Source organism: Physeter macrocephalus, chromosome 18 (genome assembly GCF_002837175.3).
Source record: "Physeter macrocephalus isolate SW-GA chromosome 18, ASM283717v5, whole genome shotgun sequence".
Classification (NCBI taxonomy): Eukaryota; Metazoa; Chordata; class Mammalia; order Artiodactyla; family Physeteridae; genus Physeter; species Physeter macrocephalus.
In genome coordinates, this window is record NC_041231.1 from 55608840 (window position 1) to 55625734 (window position 16895).

The 16895-nt window shown below is 43.6% G+C and overlaps 1 protein-coding gene across 1 annotated transcript in view; it reads left to right on the top strand.

Moving 5' to 3' along the window:
• The window catches only part of GLB1 (galactosidase beta 1), a 94697-nt gene that overhangs the window by 36144 nt on the left and 41658 nt on the right, over positions 1-16895 (top strand). The window contains exons 7-10 of the mRNA XM_007125241.3: positions 1719-1777; positions 3206-3327; positions 3414-3454; positions 9767-9879. Of these exons, the coding sequence (XP_007125303.2) occupies positions 1719-1777; positions 3206-3327; positions 3414-3454; positions 9767-9879 (335 nt within the window). The remainder of the gene's footprint in view (positions 1-1718; positions 1778-3205; positions 3328-3413; positions 3455-9766; positions 9880-16895) is intronic.

The following is a 16895-nucleotide window of genomic DNA, read 5'->3' on the forward strand; positions in this document are numbered from 1 at the left end:
TAGGGGTAAGGGGCCATTCTGTCTGCAAATTATTCTCAAATGGCTCAGAAAAAAATATGTATATTCATATAGAGAGGGAAAACCTGATAAATGTGGTAAAATGTTAACAATTGGGGAACCTGGGTGAAGGGAAGATGAGTTCTTTGTACTATTCTCACAGTTTTCTGTAAGTTTGTAATTATTTCAAAATGAAAAGTTACTGCCCCGCCCAAAAAGACCAGTTCTTCAAGTAGAATAAGGATCCCGCTGTTCTACCATCTGAGGGATGAGACACACATCCAGCGTTGCCTTCTCCTGAGAAGGATGTACAGAAAACTGAAGTTGCATTTTAAAAAAGATTCTTCTACACTACCAACAAGGAGATAACTGGCTCTGAGTGAATTGAGTGTTTCTAGAAACATGGTACGTTGCTCAGAGCATTTGGCGATGAAATAACTCATCTACAAAGAGCTGCACAGGAAGTGGCATGCTGGTTTCATCCTGCTTTGGCACACTTCCCAACACAGTGATGAAAAAGCACAGTATTTTTCTGTTGGGAGGAACAAATTGAAGATTATTATGAGTTAGTTGTAAGCATTATTTGTATGTAGGGTGACAGCACATACAAATAATGCTTCTGCTGTGGGTTCAAGGACAGACACTCAAGACCAGTGTACCTGGGGCAGGTGGGGCTGTGGTAGCTTTATTCATTTGTGTGCAAGACGGGCAGTGCCTGGGGTCAGATCCCAGGAGAGGCGCCTGAGAGCAGCATTTAAAGATCTGGAAGCTACCGAATGCTTAATAGTGAGAAATTTACAGCCATAAAATAAATGAGATTCCATTCTTTCTTGATGAGCACATTCTCTTCTGAAAGCTGACCTTACAGAGAAGCCCAAGGCTTGTCCAAGAGCAGGGGGGTTTTGGAGACTTGGCTGGTGTCCCTTTCACACTGGGACACCCACTGCGGGAACTGGACTGTGCAGTGTGGGGTCAGGGTGTCCTCTGCTCTGGCTGGGAAGCACTGTGCGTGTTCACTGATGTAAAGCAGCCTATTACCTCTCTGGAGAGAAAACCTTTCTCTCTTTAGAGGTGGAGGGGAGAACAGAGACGTGGGAAGCAAGATGAGATACAGGCATCCTAATGGAATATTTCAGAAGAAAAAATTGAGTTTGCGAGTGGTCTGGAATGACTGTTGATGTACAAATTAAAATAATTCAGAGTATACTCCATGATTCAGGGATAAACGTAATTAGAGCACATTTGTCCCTTTGATTTGTTAATTAAGTGGCAAATATTTGTGCCACTATGGTGTGTATGTGTGTATGGTGCTGTGGAGCTTACCAGGAAGTATGTTCGAAGCAGGGCTATCCTGTAGGGAGCAGCTAGGTCAACCAGATGTCCGAGTAGAGAGAGAGAGAGAGAGAGAGAGAGAGAGAGAGAGAGAGGGAGGGAGACACCAGCTGTGTGTCCAGGTGCTGGGGACACAGAGGAAGCACAAAGCCTGTGCCGTGATCTCCCAAAGGAAAGCAGTCAGGAGAGGCCCGGGCACTGTTCACAGAGGAAGCATCATTCTGTGGTCCCCATGGTCCATCAAATGGATGGCCTGAGTCCCCACCTAAAGCTAACTTGGGGGTGTGGGGAAGGGCGGGGGCCTCGGGCGCAAGTCCTACGAAGGAATCTTTTTATTTAACTTCTTGTCATTCCCATGGCTGACCGTTCTTCTCCCTCTCATTTTTCAGATGCCAACATCACAGCTGCTTTCCTAATCCAGAGGAAGAGTGAACCCAAAGGACCCTTGGTAAGAATCAGGCGTGAGGCCTGGGGAGACTGTTTGCTTCTACTAACTTCATTACTGCTGCTGGGAGAGAGCTATTAACTGCTGTGGAGGGTGGGAATGGATCCTTGGTTTCTCTGGGTCTGAGGTCAGCAGCTGATGGGAGTGTAGAGACCCCCTTCTGGACACATGGGACACAGCAGAAGCAGTGCTGCTACTTGACACTGAGGCCCTGCACTGGAGGGGGGCAGAATGTGGACCAAAGTGAACATCCCGCCTCCATCAGGCTCTGCGCTCTTGCGTACCTCATCGTATTTGGTCCTTGTGCCAGCTCTAATAGGTAATATCATTGTCTCCATTTTCAATGAAGCTCGGAGACCATGTCACTTGCCCAGGGGCGTACAGCTGGTGAGTGGCAGGGCCAGGATCTGTGTTCAGGTCTGTGTTTCTTGAAAGCTCTTTGTGACAGAGCTTCTCCACCTTTAGTGTGCTTACACATCACGTGGGACTCTTGCTAAAACGCAAACGTTGATCTGTTGGGTCTGGGAGGGGATTGAGATTCTGCATTTCTGACAAGCAACCAGGTGACATGGGGATGTAGGGTTGCTGACCACTCTGGGAGCCGCGGGGCTCTGTGACACGCTGTCTAGGCTCCTGGGAGGTGGAGACGGGAGGCGGCCAGGTCCTGGCAGGTGTGCTCAGCCCATCAGCGATGCAGCCCTCTCTGTGCTTCCCTTCTCCTTGCAGTTGTGGGAGCTGTCCTTGTCACTTGGCCCCGTGTAAGGGGGAATATCCTGTGCCTTCCCCGCAGCAAGTCAACCTGCCCCGCCTGTGTACCCACCTTTGTACAAAGCAGCCTTTTCTGAACCTGGTCTCTGCTTCGTGAGCCATGCAGAACCCGAGTTCCCAGACTCTGGGTGGAGCTATTTCCTGGAGCCTGAGACAAGAAGGCCCCAGAACACGTCCAGATTTCTCTTTCCTTCTATAGATCAAGGGCTTGGCAGGGTCATGCCCAACAGAAACATGAAGTGCTTGGGGCCTGCTTGGCAGAATATTTGGACAAGTCTACCTCACTTTAAATCAACCTGAGATCTGAAAATCTGGATTCACACAAAGGGTGAATTTGGAGCTAATTATTTTATAAACATTTTGTCATCTGATTCTTTTGCCCAACAAACTTTCCTACCATATTCAAACTGGGGATTGGTTAACAAGATTTTGATGCAGGTACAACTTTTCAGGGACACCTGTATTGTCCGCACCTGAGACCTGAGTTTAGGCAATGCTATATGGGATGTCCTCATTGGTCCCCCAGCTCCAGGTAAAGTAGTGAATGTCAGCTCCTCTCCCCACCTGTTCCTCGGTAGAGAACCTAGGGCAGTAGTTACTGAGAAGCCCAGCATGTAAAGGTCTTAAGTCTATCCTAAGCTCCATATCCCTTTCTGTTTTCAGGTCAATTCTGAATTCTACACTGGCTGGTTAGACCATTGGGGCCAACCTCACTCAACAGTCAAGACTGAAGTAGTGGCTTCCTCCCTTCATGATATTCTTTCCCGAGGGGCCAATGTGAACATGTGAGTGTTATTTTTCGGAGGGGAGGCTGTTTTCCGTAGCTGTGGGCTCATGGTGAGGTACTGTCTGTTCTCTTGTTTCCTTGTAGGTACATGTTTACAGGTGGCACCAATTTTGCCTATTGGAATGGTAAGAGCAATTTAACATCTGTTTGTAGAATCTAATCCTAAAATGTTTCTGGTGCTTGATTTTTGGAGGGGTGTGCCTATGGACAATTGTTATTTTCTATTTTTGTTTGCTTTCTCCCAAATTTTCTAATATATAAGAATTGCCTATATAATTTAAAAAATCATTTTTCTTTTATTTATTAAGAAGAGGAGAGAAATGTTGAATTTACTTTTCTATTGAGAACTGATTTTAAAAAATTGAGGGCTTCCCTGGTGGCGCAGTGGTTGCGCGTCCGCCTGCCGATGCAGGGGAACCGGGTTCGCGCCCCGGTCTGGGAGGATCCCACGTGCCGCGGAGCCTGCGCGTCCGGAGCCTGTGCTCCACGACGGGAAAGGCCACAACAGTGGGAGGCCCGCGTACCACAAAAAAAAAAAAAAAAAAAAAAAAAAAAAAAAAAAAAAAAAAAAATTGAGTATCCAGGTGTTATGAAATAATCAATGTTATATAAATGAGGAACTGCATTATGATGATTATAAATTACCCTTCTATACTTGTTTTAGATGCTCACAAATTACTTGTTCTTTTAAAATTTAATTCCGAATTTTAATTTAATTTACAAATGTGTTATAGAATCATAGAAATGGAATATTTTTCATATGTAAATACGAATCTTTCAAAGCTTTCTTTTTTCTTTTCTTTTTTTATTTTATTGAAGTATAGTTGATTTACAGTGTTGTGGTAGTTTCAGATGTACAGCAAAGTGATTCAGATATAGATAGATATAGATATATAGATATGTATTGTTTTTCAGATTCTTTTCCCTAATAGGTTATTATAAAATATTGAGTATAGTTCTCTGGCTATACAGTAGGTCAAAAAATCATTTTTCCTTAAAAAAAAATTTAAGAGACATAACTTGTACATTTAGAAGCTATTGTTTCTTTTGTTTTTTTGTTTTTTGCGGTACGCGGGCCTCTCACTGCTGTGGCCTCTCCCGTTGTGGAGCACAGTCTCCGGAGGCGCAGGCTCAGTGGCCATGGCTCACGGGCCCAGTCGCTCCGCGGAATGTGGGATCTTCCCGGACCGGGGCACGAACCCATTGTCCCCTGCATAAGCAGGGGGACTCTCAACCACTGCGCCACCAGGGAAGCCCTAGAAGCTATTGTTTTAAATCAAGCTAGTCAGGCAGGTCATAGTCTCTGGCTATAACTTACTTGTTCATATATTCTGGTCTTTTTCTTCTCTTTTTTTTTTTTTGTTAAAAACCACTTTGTTTTCTTGAGATATAATTCACATACCATAAAATTCATGATTTTAGGAATTTCCTGGCTGTCCAGTGGTTAGGACTCCGCGCTCTCACTGCTAAGACCTGGGTTTGATCCTTGGTTGGGGAACTAAGACCCCACAAGCCACATGGTGCGGCCAAAAAAATAAATAAATGCATGATTTTAAAGTACACGATTCAGTGGTGTTTAGTTTATCACAAACTTGTGCAGCCATTATCACCATCTAATTCCAGTACATTTTCATTACCCCAAAAAGAAACCTCGTACCCAAGAAATGCCCCACTCTCTCTCTTCCCAGCCCCTGGCAACCACTAGTCTACTCTCTGTCTTTATGGATTTGCCTATTCTGGACATTTCATACAAAGAGAACTATACAATTTGTGGTCTTTTGTGTTTGACTTCTTTCATTAAGCATAATCTTCTCAAGGTTCATCTATATTGTACTGTGTATCAGGACTTCATTCCTTTTTATTGCTGAATAATATTCTATTGTGTGGATATACCACATTTTGTTTATCCATTCATCAACTGATGGACATTTGGGATGCTCCCCCTTTTGGGCCATTATGAATAATGTTCCTAAGAACATTGATGTGTAAGTATTTGTTTGAACCCCTGTTTCAGTTCTTTTGGCTGTACACCTAGGAGTGGGATTGCTGGTTCATATGGTAACTAACTCTATATTTAGAGTTAGAGGAACTGCCACAGTGTTTTCTAAAGCAGCTGCACAATTTTACATTCCTATATGGCCTATATGGTCTTTTTTTTTAGTAGGAAAAATTATGGTAAAATTCTCTTCATTGCCATTGACTTTTGCAAAGACAAACCATCCTATATTGCTTTTCTCTAAACCTCATTCCCCACATCTCTCCACATCTGCATTTTCCTCTAGGAGTCATTGAGGATGCTCTACAGTTGAGTTTTGGAAGCCTAGTTGGACCTCAGTCTCCTGGTGTTAGTAATTGGACACTATCAGCTCTTAATGAAGTTTCTTCTTCAAACTACTATCTTTTGTGCAGGGCAGGATGGTCAAGGAGAAGACTTTGGTTAAAGTATTATTAATATTATTATAAGAGCCAAAAAATGGAGATAATGCAAAGTTTAAATGTCATTTCTTAAAAGATAGTAGTGTGCCAAGGTTGCTAATTGAAGTTAGATCAGCTCTGTGTCTGTCTTCCCCTTAGAAACACTTCAGACTTTGTGATGCCTTTTGCATTCAGAAAGTAGGGATTCCTCCTAGCTTCCATCCATGGAACCGACACCAGTCACCAATCCAGGAGCAAAGACTGATATTTTTTGAAACGTTACAGTTCATGAAACGATTTTCTATATCCTATTATTTTATTGAAAACAATACATTCTTTTCTAAAAAAAATTTATTTATTTATTTATTTATTTATTTTTGGCTGCATTGGGTCTTCATCGTTGGGTCTTAGTTGCTGCACGCAGGCTTTCCCCAGTTGCGGTGAGCGGGGGCTACTCTTTGTTGCGGTGCACGGGCTTATTGCGGTGGCCTCTCCCGCTGCAGAGCTTGGGCTCTGGGCGTGTGGGCTTCAGTAGTTATGGCACGCAGACTCAGTAGCTGTGGCTCATGGGCTGTAGGGCGCAGGCCCAGTAGTTGTGGCACACTAGTTTAGTTGCTCCGCGGCATGTGGGATCTTCCCAGACCAGGGCTCAAACCCATGTCCCCTGCATTGGCAGGCAGATTCTTAACCACAGCGCCACCAGGGAAGTCCCAATACATTCTTTTTTAAAATTTACTTATAATAACTGATTCACTTTGCTGTATACCTGAAACTAATACAACATTGTAAATCAACTATACTCCAATAAAAATTTTAAAAATAAATAAATAAAATTTACATGTATAAAACTACCACTCAGAAGTTGTCCTTAATCCTGTCCCTTGCCCCAGACCCTGCCATAAACAATACAAGGCTCTTTTCTGCCTCTGTTTTCCCATTTAGTCCTCATAGCAGTCTCACCTGGGCTGGGGATTATGGACCCACTTTACAGATAAGAAAAGCAGGGTACCAAAAAAGCCCACAAGATTCGTATTCAGTTGGCAGAGAGTGGAGCCTGGGCTCAAACTCAGGCCTTGGAAAGCTGGTCACCGCTCTTTGGATAACTCCTTGCAGCCTGAAGCCTGTGTTTCCAACCCCCAAACCAGCCCCTCTGTGTTTGTGGGCCTCTGTCTCTCCTGCCCTGTTCCCGGTCTCTTTGCGGGAGTTGGGCGGGGAGGTGGGCAGTCTGTGCTCTTGGCTGCTATTCTTCGGGCCAGCTTCCCAGAGGAGAGCATGGGAGAAAACCTCTGGCTCAGGTGCTCACTGCGTTCCTGCCCACAGTAGCTGCCCATGCTGTGCAGATAGGCGCCCACTCTGTGCTCATGTATCCCCACGGGAGCCAGGCTGTCCTCTCCTCCTCACACACCCTGCAAAGCTGAGGAGCGGTACATCCTGCCATTTCTCTTGCCTGCTTACCTCACATTCCCCAGCGTGGCCAGAGGAGGCTGAAGTCAGCACTGTTTCCCTAGGACACTGCCCTGTGGGGATCTGAAACATCCAGAGGAAGATTCTGTGGTAGAACTGCACAGACTTAGTTTTCCAGTCTGTCCTGTAACCCATTGGCCAACTTCCCAGCCTGGGTTCCCTTGGCCCGTAAAGTATGTTTCTGGGTGTTCACACTTGTTGACACTCCTTCACAGAGCTCCTTCTCATGCATGGCTCTGCAGGGGCCTCGGGTAAACAAGGCCATGCCTACCACTAGGATGCCCTTGGTCTAGTGGAGCGAGGTCACTGCCACACTGAGCCAGAGGAGGGACCACAAAGGAGAAGGTGAGCTCCTTGCAGCAAGGAATGTGGTTTTTCTTTTCTTTGCATCTCACAGCAAAGGATGTGTTTTGCCATAGGTGTTCCCAGAGGCAGGAGAGTAAAAGTAATATGACTGAATCAATTCAATTGGTTGAGTGGTCCAGGTCTTTCAAAATGTAGATTCTGTGCACAGAACAGATGAGACAGTCTTTGGGGGATGACCTGATCCTCGGCCTCCCTCATCTGTCAACCCCGCCACCAGTAGGATCACCCAGGGCGGCTCCATCATTCGTGAGCTGTGGGATCACTCCAAGGAATTCGTTACTAGATCATAGTGAACTGTCAGATTTTGTGCCTCATTTACTTAAAAATTAGATTGGATATAAGATTATCCTAAAATAACTTTATTCTTTCACACACTTGCATTGCAAAATGCTCTCTGGAGTAGAAGAGAAAGAGGTGGCATGGAGACTTGCTGGTCTGCAAATGGCAGTGTCAGTGTCACCTGGGAGGCTTACTTAGAAATGCAGAGTCTCAGGTCTGACCCCAGCCCTGCTGAATCAGAATCCCAGGTTGGGCTAAGGAGTGTGGTTTTTGTTTTGTTTTGTTTTGTTTTTTTGTTTTGTTTGTTTGTTTGTTTGTTTGTGGTATGCGGGCCTCTCACTGTTGTGGCCTCTTCCACTGCGGAGCAGAGGCTCCAGACGCGCAGGCTCAGTGGCCATGGCTCACGGGCCCAGCCGCTCCGCGGCATGCGGGATCCTCCCGGACCGGGGCACGAACCCACGTCCCCTGCATCGGCAGGCGGACTCCCAACCACTGCGCCACCAGGGAAGCCCAGGAGTGTGTTTTAACGAGCTCTCCACGTGACTCTCAGGCCAGGGCAAGTTGTACTGACAAAGGGTCACTGCCCAAATTTGCAGAGTCTCCTATCTTAGCATATCACCTGTGACAAGGCTGGGGCCCGCTGGTCTAGACTGTGCCCCTTGGACAATAATTGCAACGCTGTTTGCTTTTTGCATCCACAGTATTGGCATTATTTATTAGTCTCTGTGGAGGGTCACATTCCCTGGGAAACGGACTCTGAGATTGCCTGGCACAAGTTTATTGGGGTGTGCTCCCAGCGGCAACACCATTGCGAGTCAGGACTGGGCAGAAGAAGCTGGGCAGTGATGCAGTCTCAAAAGTGGCTCAGCTGGGGCTTCCCTGGTGCGCAGTGGTTGAGAGTCCGCCTGCCGATGCAGGGGATGCGGGTTCGTGCCCTGGTCCGGGAAGATCCCACATGCCACGGAGCGGCTGGGCCCGTAAGCCATGGCCGCTGAGCCTGCGCGTCTGGAGCCTCTGCTCCGCAGTGGGAGAGGCCACAACAGTGAGAGGCCCGCGTACCGCAAAAAAAAAAAAAAAAAAAAAGTGGCTCAGCTGATTCTAGAGGGAGCTCTGGAGCTGGGATGGCCCTTTGAGGCAAGGGGACTGGGTTTTTCTATCCCTGCACTGGTCAGTCTTTGGATGTGGGCGATCCCAGGAGGGGTGTAATCTTGGGCAAGGCGGCCCAGCAGAGGTCAAGGACCAGAGAGGGGCACATCTGAGAGCCGTCCTCAGCAAGCATTCCCGGTACCTGGGGGAATGAGTGAGTGCCTGGGCCCTGAAGGTCAATCTGAGAGGAACACCACAGCACCCCCTAACTCTTTGCAGACATTACAAACGCCCAAGGTTACAGTTGACTTTCAGTGGGCTGATGTGTGTCTGGAGTCATCTCCCAGTTTGTTTGGTCTGATAGCCCCTTAGTTGTTTGCTGCTGATCCTGGGCCCAGAAAACTGTGTGTCCACCATGGACCATTTCTCAACCACACATGAGGTCATGAACAAGATCACGGTTGCAGGGTTAACAGTCATGTGGGTCATGCCATAAGCCTTGCTGTTGCTGGTTGTGAGATGTCCAGGGGGTTTGTGGGGAGCTTCAGAGGCCCTGCTTGTCCAGTGACAGGGCTGTCTGCTGGGGTCGCTGAGAGAGTGGATGGGGAAAGTGCTCTGTAGACTCTAAGAGCTTGGCGAGGGCCACCTGCAGGAAGAAACTTGTTTCTCTAAACCTTGCCTCCTGAGGGCCACCTCTGTGTCACTTAACAGTTGGCTCTAATGTGTTCCTTATTTTCTCCCTCCACAATGCCGAGCCATGAATCCCAAAGAACTTGTCCCAGGGGAAGGCCTTCCGTAGTAGCGAGTGGCACGGTTTTGTCTTCCAGGGGCCAACACGCCCTACCAAGCACAGCCCACCAGCTACGACTATGATGCCCCCCTGAGCGAGGCCGGGGACCTCAGTGAGAAGTATTTTGCTGTGCGGGATGTTATTCAGCAGGTGAGTGCTTTGTACGGGCTGCAGGGGCTGGCCTGGGCCAGAGCCTGCCCGGGACTCACAGTGCTCTGTAGACAACTTCCTGGAGCCTTTGTGTTTAAAAGGACTGATGACGGGAAGCATGAGCAAGACTTGGCCTTGAGTCTTGGTCCCACCCGAGTAAGAGTGAGCCTGTCAGCAAGGTACTCCACAGTACGTTGTAAGGATTAAAAAGAACACAGGTAAGGCCTCCGGTACAGCCCTGACACATCTGTTGTCCAGTAAGCAGTGGCCATTTATACTATTATTCATACTAAACAGAAGAAAATGTGTGTCCATATAAGTAGCTGAAGTATGCAGGAAAGAAAATCCATGGGCATTCTGAACACGGTACAAGTGTGAGCTGTCAGCAATGCTTCATTTTTCTATTTGGGGCAAGTGATTGCTGTTTCCTCCTGGCCTGACACCTGAATGCTTAGTCCTGCTAACGTTGTGACCTTTGAGGCATCTAACGCACCCAGGTGGGGTTTCCTGTCTCTGTGTGGCTTTAAAAAAAAACCCACAGTTTTTCTGCTCAGTCACCTGAGTTTTGAAGATAAAAAACAAAGATTTTCTGCCTATAAATGGTATGGACTTTTTTTTCTGTTAGTTTTAAGTATGCTGTAGTCTCAGTTTAAGCCTAAGTGTTATTTATATTATGAAAAATTTTAAACATATTGAAAAATATGATCTATACTTAACTACTCTTAGAGTTTGTCCATTTGATCTACGTTTTCAGATGTGTAGTTAAAATGTTGCTCGTGTGATTTTTATTGTGGGTTTAATCTATGTAGAATTTAGAGTGATGACTCCCAAGTTCTGTCTTGTACGTTTGTTCTCTGTTTCAAAGCTCTCTATTCCTATCTTTATTATTTCCTTCCTTTATTTGAAGCTTAGCTTTTTAAACTGGGCTTTCTTCTTTTCTTTTCTAATATAAATACTCAAGTCTATACATTTCCTTCAAGTACTGCTATGGTGCCATCTCATATGTTTTGATATGTAATATATTTATTATTGTTTGCTTTTAAACATGCCTGTTTTGATTTCTCTTTGACCCTTCAAACGTTCAGAAGTGAGTTTTTAAATTATTAAACATAAGTATTTTTCTAGTCTGTTGGTTTCTCACATATTTGCATTGTGGTTGGAGAATGTAGTGTGTATGATACCAATCCCTTGAAGTCTGTTGAACCTCTCGGTAGAGCCTGGCCTATACCAATATGAATAAATATTCTGTGTATTCTCGAAAAGACTTCGTGTTTTATAATTGTTGGCTATAATCTGTATATGTGTTCATTAGATTAAGCTTATTAATGGTGCTGCTGATATCTTTGATATCCTTCCTAAATTTTTTGGTCAGTTTCTTCTATTAGTTATTGAGAGAGTTGTGTTTATGTATTTCTTCTTGTAGTTCTGTCAGTTTTTGAGGCCATGTTATTAGTATGTAGATTGAGAATTAAATCTTTTAATATCATTATATGGAAGTCATCTATCTCTGATAATGCTTTTTGCCTTAAAGTCTGTTTTGTCTGATACTAATACTACCTGCATTCTTTTAGTTAGTATTTATCTGGTATATCTTTCACAATGCTTTGATTTCAACCTTTTTATATCCTTTTTAAAAAAACACATGTCCCGAAACAGAAACAGACTCAACGGACGTAGAGAACAGACTTATGGTTGCCAAGGGGGAGGGAGGGATAGATTGGGAGTTTGAGATTAGCAGATGCAAACTATTATATACAGAATGGATAAACAACAAGGTCCTGCTGTATAGCACGGGGAACTATATTCAATATCCTGTGATAATCCATAATGGAAATGAATATAAAAAAGAATGTATATGTATAACTGAATCACTTTGCTGTACAGCAGAACTTAACACAACATTGTAAATCAACGTTACTTCAATTAAAAAAATAAAAATAAAAACATGTCCCTTGTAAACAGGATATATAGCTGGATTTTTTAAAAATCTAGTTTAGACATTTTTGTCTTTTAACTGGTGCACTTGTTCATTGTCATTCATTATAATTCTTGATACACATCAATTCATTTCAACCATCTTATAATAATCTATTTGTCCAGCTTTTCTGTTTTGTCTTCCCTTATTACTTTCTTTTGAACTGTTTATTTTTGTTTCCTTATTTCATCTCCCTCCCACCCTAGTTTGGATGTTATTCACTATATTTTTATTCTTTTAGTGGTTACCTATTGAAGTGTGAAATATTTACCCCCCCAAAAATACAACTCAGTATAGAACAATGTGAACCCCTGGAACCAACACACAGCCCCCAGAAGCTCCCCTCATGCTCCTTCTGGTCATTGACCTCCCACTGACCTCTATCACCATAGGTTAGCTGTGCTTGTTTTTTGACTTTATATAGATGGGTTCATAACAGTATGCACTCCTTTGTCTGGCTTTCAAAAAACTCTAACATTCAGTTTTTACTTATAATAATTTACAATTAATCCATATCTTTACTTCCTTCCTACACCAGAACTGTATCTCACATTACCTCCAGTTACATCCTTCCTGACTTATATGCTCTGAATGTCGTGTATCTTAGTTGTGGGCTAGTTGTGGATGTGAATCTTCAAGGGAGATTTCTCTTCTCCCCTATTTATTGCTGTGCAACAAATTACCTACAAACTCAGTAGCTTAAAACAACAAATGTGGGACTTCCCTGGTGGTGCAGTGGTTAAGAATCCGCCTGCCAGTGTAGGGGACACGGGTTGGAGCCCTGGTCTGGGAAGATCCCACATGCCGTGGGGCAACTAAGCCCGTGCGCCACAACTACTGAGCCTGCGCTCTAGAGCCCGCGAGCCACAACTACTCAGCCCATGTGCCACAACTACTGAAGCCCGTGCTCCGCAACAAGAGAAGCCACCGCAATGAGAAGCCCGCTCATTGCAACGAAGAGTAGCCCCCACTCCCCGCAACTAGAGAAAGCTCGTGGCAGCAACAAAGACCCAACGTGGCCAAAAATTAAAATTAAATAAATAAATAAATTTTAAAAAACAAAAACAGAAACAAATGTTATGACCTCACACAGCTTCTGAGGGTAAAGAATCTAGGGGTGGCTTAGCTGGATGTTCTAGCTCATGAATTCTCCTGAGGTTGCACTGAAAGCTGTTGGCGAAGCAGCAGACTCTGAAAACTTACGTGGGGCTGAAGGGTTCATTTCTTTCCTTCTTTCTTTCTTTTTTAATATTTAATATTTTTTAATATTTATTTATTTATTTGGTTGCACCGGGTCTTAGTTACAGCACGTGGGCTCCTTAGTTGCAGCAGGTGGGCTCCCTAGTTGTGGCATGCATGTGGGATCTAGTTCCCTGACCAGGCCCCCTGGATTGGGAGCGTGGAGTCTTACCCACTGTGCCACCAGGGAAGTCCCTGAAGGGTCCATTTCTTTCTTTACTTTCCTCTTTTTTTAAAAAATTGAAGTATAGTTGATTTATAATGTTGTGTTAGTTTCTGCTGTACAGCAAAGTGATTCAGTTATACATGTATATATATATTCTTTTCCATTATGCTTTATAACAAGATATTGAATATAGTTCCCTGTGCTACACAGTAGGACCTTGTTGTTAATCTATTTTTTATATAGTAATTTGTATCTGCTAAATTATCCTTCCCCCACCCCTTTCCCCTTTGGTAACCTTAAGTTTGTTTTCTATGTCTGTGAGTCTGTTGGCCCAGCCGCTCCGCGGCATGTGGGATCCTCCCAGACCGGGGCGCGGACCCGGTTCCCCTGCATCGGCAGGCGGACGCGCAACCACTGCGCCACCAGGGAAGCCCTGTGTCATATTTTAGATTCCACATATAAATGATATCATATGGTATTTGTCTTTGCGTGACTTACTTAGTATGATCATCTCTAGGTCCATGCATGTTGCTGCCAATGGCATAATTTCTTTTTCATGGCTGAGTAATATTCCATTTTATATACATACCACATCTTCTTTACCCATTCTTCTGTCAATGGACATTTTGGTTGCTTCCATGTCTTGGCTATTGTGAATAGTGTTGCTATGAACATAGGGGTGCATGTATCTTTTTGAATTATGGTTTTCTCTGGATATATGCCCAGGAGTGGGATTGCAGGATCATATGGCAACTCTATTTTCAGTTTTTTGAGGAACCTCCTTATTATTCTCCATAGTGGCTGCAACAACCTACATTCCCACCAACAGTGTAGTAGGGTTCCCCTTTGAAGGATCCATCTCACATGGCTCTGTGCAGGTCACTAAAGTTCTTTGCCACGTGGGACTCTCCATGAGGCTGCCCACGATGTGGCTTCCCCCACAGTGAATGATCCGTGAGAAAGTGGGCACCTCCAGATGAAAGCTGCAGTGTTTTTATTACCCAGACACAGAATGACATCCCATCCCTTTTTCCATATTCTTTCCACTAGAAGCCAGTTACTAAGTCCGGGCCATATTCAGGGGAATTAAGTTGCACTTATTGAGGGGAAGAGTATCAGAGAATTTGTGGGCATGTCGTTAAAACCGCCACATCCCCCTACACTCAGGGCCGTATTTATGACGGGCAATGTTCATTGTAATCACAGGTAGCCTTTGGTTATGCCACTAATCAAATAAACAGGTTCATTTATTTCCTTTACTGGTTTTTTTATTTTTAGAGGTTGCTTTTTTTTCTTTCTGACCTAATTTTGTTTAATTATATAAAATTACAAGGTACAGTATTTTTAGATGTTTCCTCTATGGCTAAGATTTCCAAGAAAGATGTCTTCGAATGTCCTGCCTGGAGTAAGGAGCTGGTTGCCAGCATTCTGCGCCCTGGGGCAGGGTTGGGGGCGGGGGGGCGCGGGGGTGGTGGTAGTTACTTTTTACTACGTGCATGATCACATTCTCCCCTTTTAAAATGTCCTCGTTGCTGCAGGTTAACCATGAAAGCAAAGACCATGTTTTCCCCTCTCCGGAGAATAAATCTCTAGTCCCAGGTGGGAGGGGGCATTCCATAGAGCAGTGTTTCTCAGATACCAGAGCATCAGAACCACCTAAGTACTTGATGGAAATGCAAATTCTACTGAATCAGAAACTCTGTGGATAGGGTCAGCAATCCAAGATTTTACAGACCCCTGGGTGATTCTGACGTGCACTAGTTTGAGAACCTTTGGCTTGGAGAAGGGGAAGAAATCTGAGGATCATGCTGCTTTACAAATAGCTTTCACCCAATCCTCATTTTAGCACCTGTACCTCCCAGTTCCAGAAGTATCGGGTGCTTCCAATTTTGAGCCTTTTGGTAATTTTGCAGTCAAATTGAATTGGTTCTTAGTTTTCTCCCATTCTGGATTAGGATTTGGCTTTCTTACTACTGAATTGCCATTCATTTGTCCATTTTTCAGCTTCCAGAATTTTGTTGCTGTTGTTTCCTCTTCTGTTCTTCAGTTCTGTGTATTTATGTCTTAAACAAAAATCTGTTTACTGAGATGTTTACTGGCATTCTTTTGGGAAAGAATGAAATTAGATGTTATGTTTAGTGTGCCGTCTTAACCTAAATGATCTCATTCTCTGTAATGGCTACATGCTATTGTGCTATTTAGATTTACTGCCATTTACTTAATCCATTTCTAATTTATGGGCATTTAGATTATTTTCAACTTTTAAATGACATCTCATGTACAGTTCAAGGAGAGCTACAGGAAATTTTCTTTTTTTTTTTTAATATTTATTTATTTATTTGGCTATTTCAGGTCTTAGCTGCAGCATGTGGGATTTTTAGTTGCAGCATGCGGGATCTAGTTCCCTGACCAGGGATGGAACCCGGGCCCCCTGCATTGGGAGCGTGGAGACTTAGCCACTGGACCACCAGGGAAGTCCCCGAAATTTTCTTGAACTATATTACAAATGGCCCTTCAATGAAATTGCATCAGTTGAGTCTTATTTCCCCACACTTTTACCAATACTGTGAATTATCAGACTTTTTGACCTTGCCATTTGATATGTAAAAGGACAGTTTTAAAAGTAAGCATTACATTTCTTTAGTAATGAGTACTTAGAGTTGTACACCCTTTCATGTATAAATTGTCCATTTATGTTACTTTTTCTATGAACTGTTTGTTCAGGTTTTTTCATAGTTTTTCTGTTGGGCTATTTGTTCTTTTTATAATTTGCAAGAGTTTTGTTATTGTGGCATTTTTCATTTTTCACAGTTTGGGGAGGGTTCTTTTTTTTTCTGTAAAAAATAATCCTGCATTTTTATGTAGTCAAATATGTTACTTCCCTCCTTTATGGCTGCTTCCCCACTGTAGTAGTATAAATAAATTCTCTTAGCATGTTTAAAATTTTTATGATTTCATATTTTACATTTAAGTGCTGATGTACATGGAATTTTTGTTGTTGCTGCTGTTATTAGGAGTGAGGTGGCGACTTAGCTTTATTCATCTCTTAAATGACTAGACAGTTATCCCAGCCCTTTTTATTGACTTATCCATTATTTTGCCACTGGTTTGATGTGCCCATTTTGTCACCTACTTAATTTCCATAAGTATTTGGGTCTATTTTTGAACACTTTCTCTTATGTTATTGATTTTTTTTCTCTTTTACCAATACCAAACTGTTGTAATTGTTACCTTTACAATGTTTTATTATCTGGTAGGATTAGTCTTCCATCTTTGGTCTTTCAGTATTTCCCCGGCTATTCCTGCAAGTTTACTTTTCTATGTAAACTTTCGTATTATTCTATAAACTTCAAAACAAAACAAAAACTCAAGATACCTGTTGATGTTTTAAGTTTATACATCAAATTAGGGGTGATATTTACAATATTGAGTCTTAGCTAAGAAAATGCCTTTCTATCTATTCAAGTCTTCTCTGATGTCCTTCTTGTTTTAAAGTTTTCTTAAAATAGTCCCTGTCCATTTCTTTTTTTTTTTTTTTTTTCTGTGGTATGCGGGCCTCCCTCTGTTGTGGCCTCTCCCGTTGCGGAGCACAGGCTCCGGACGCGCAGGCTCAGCGGCCATGGCTCACCGGCCCAG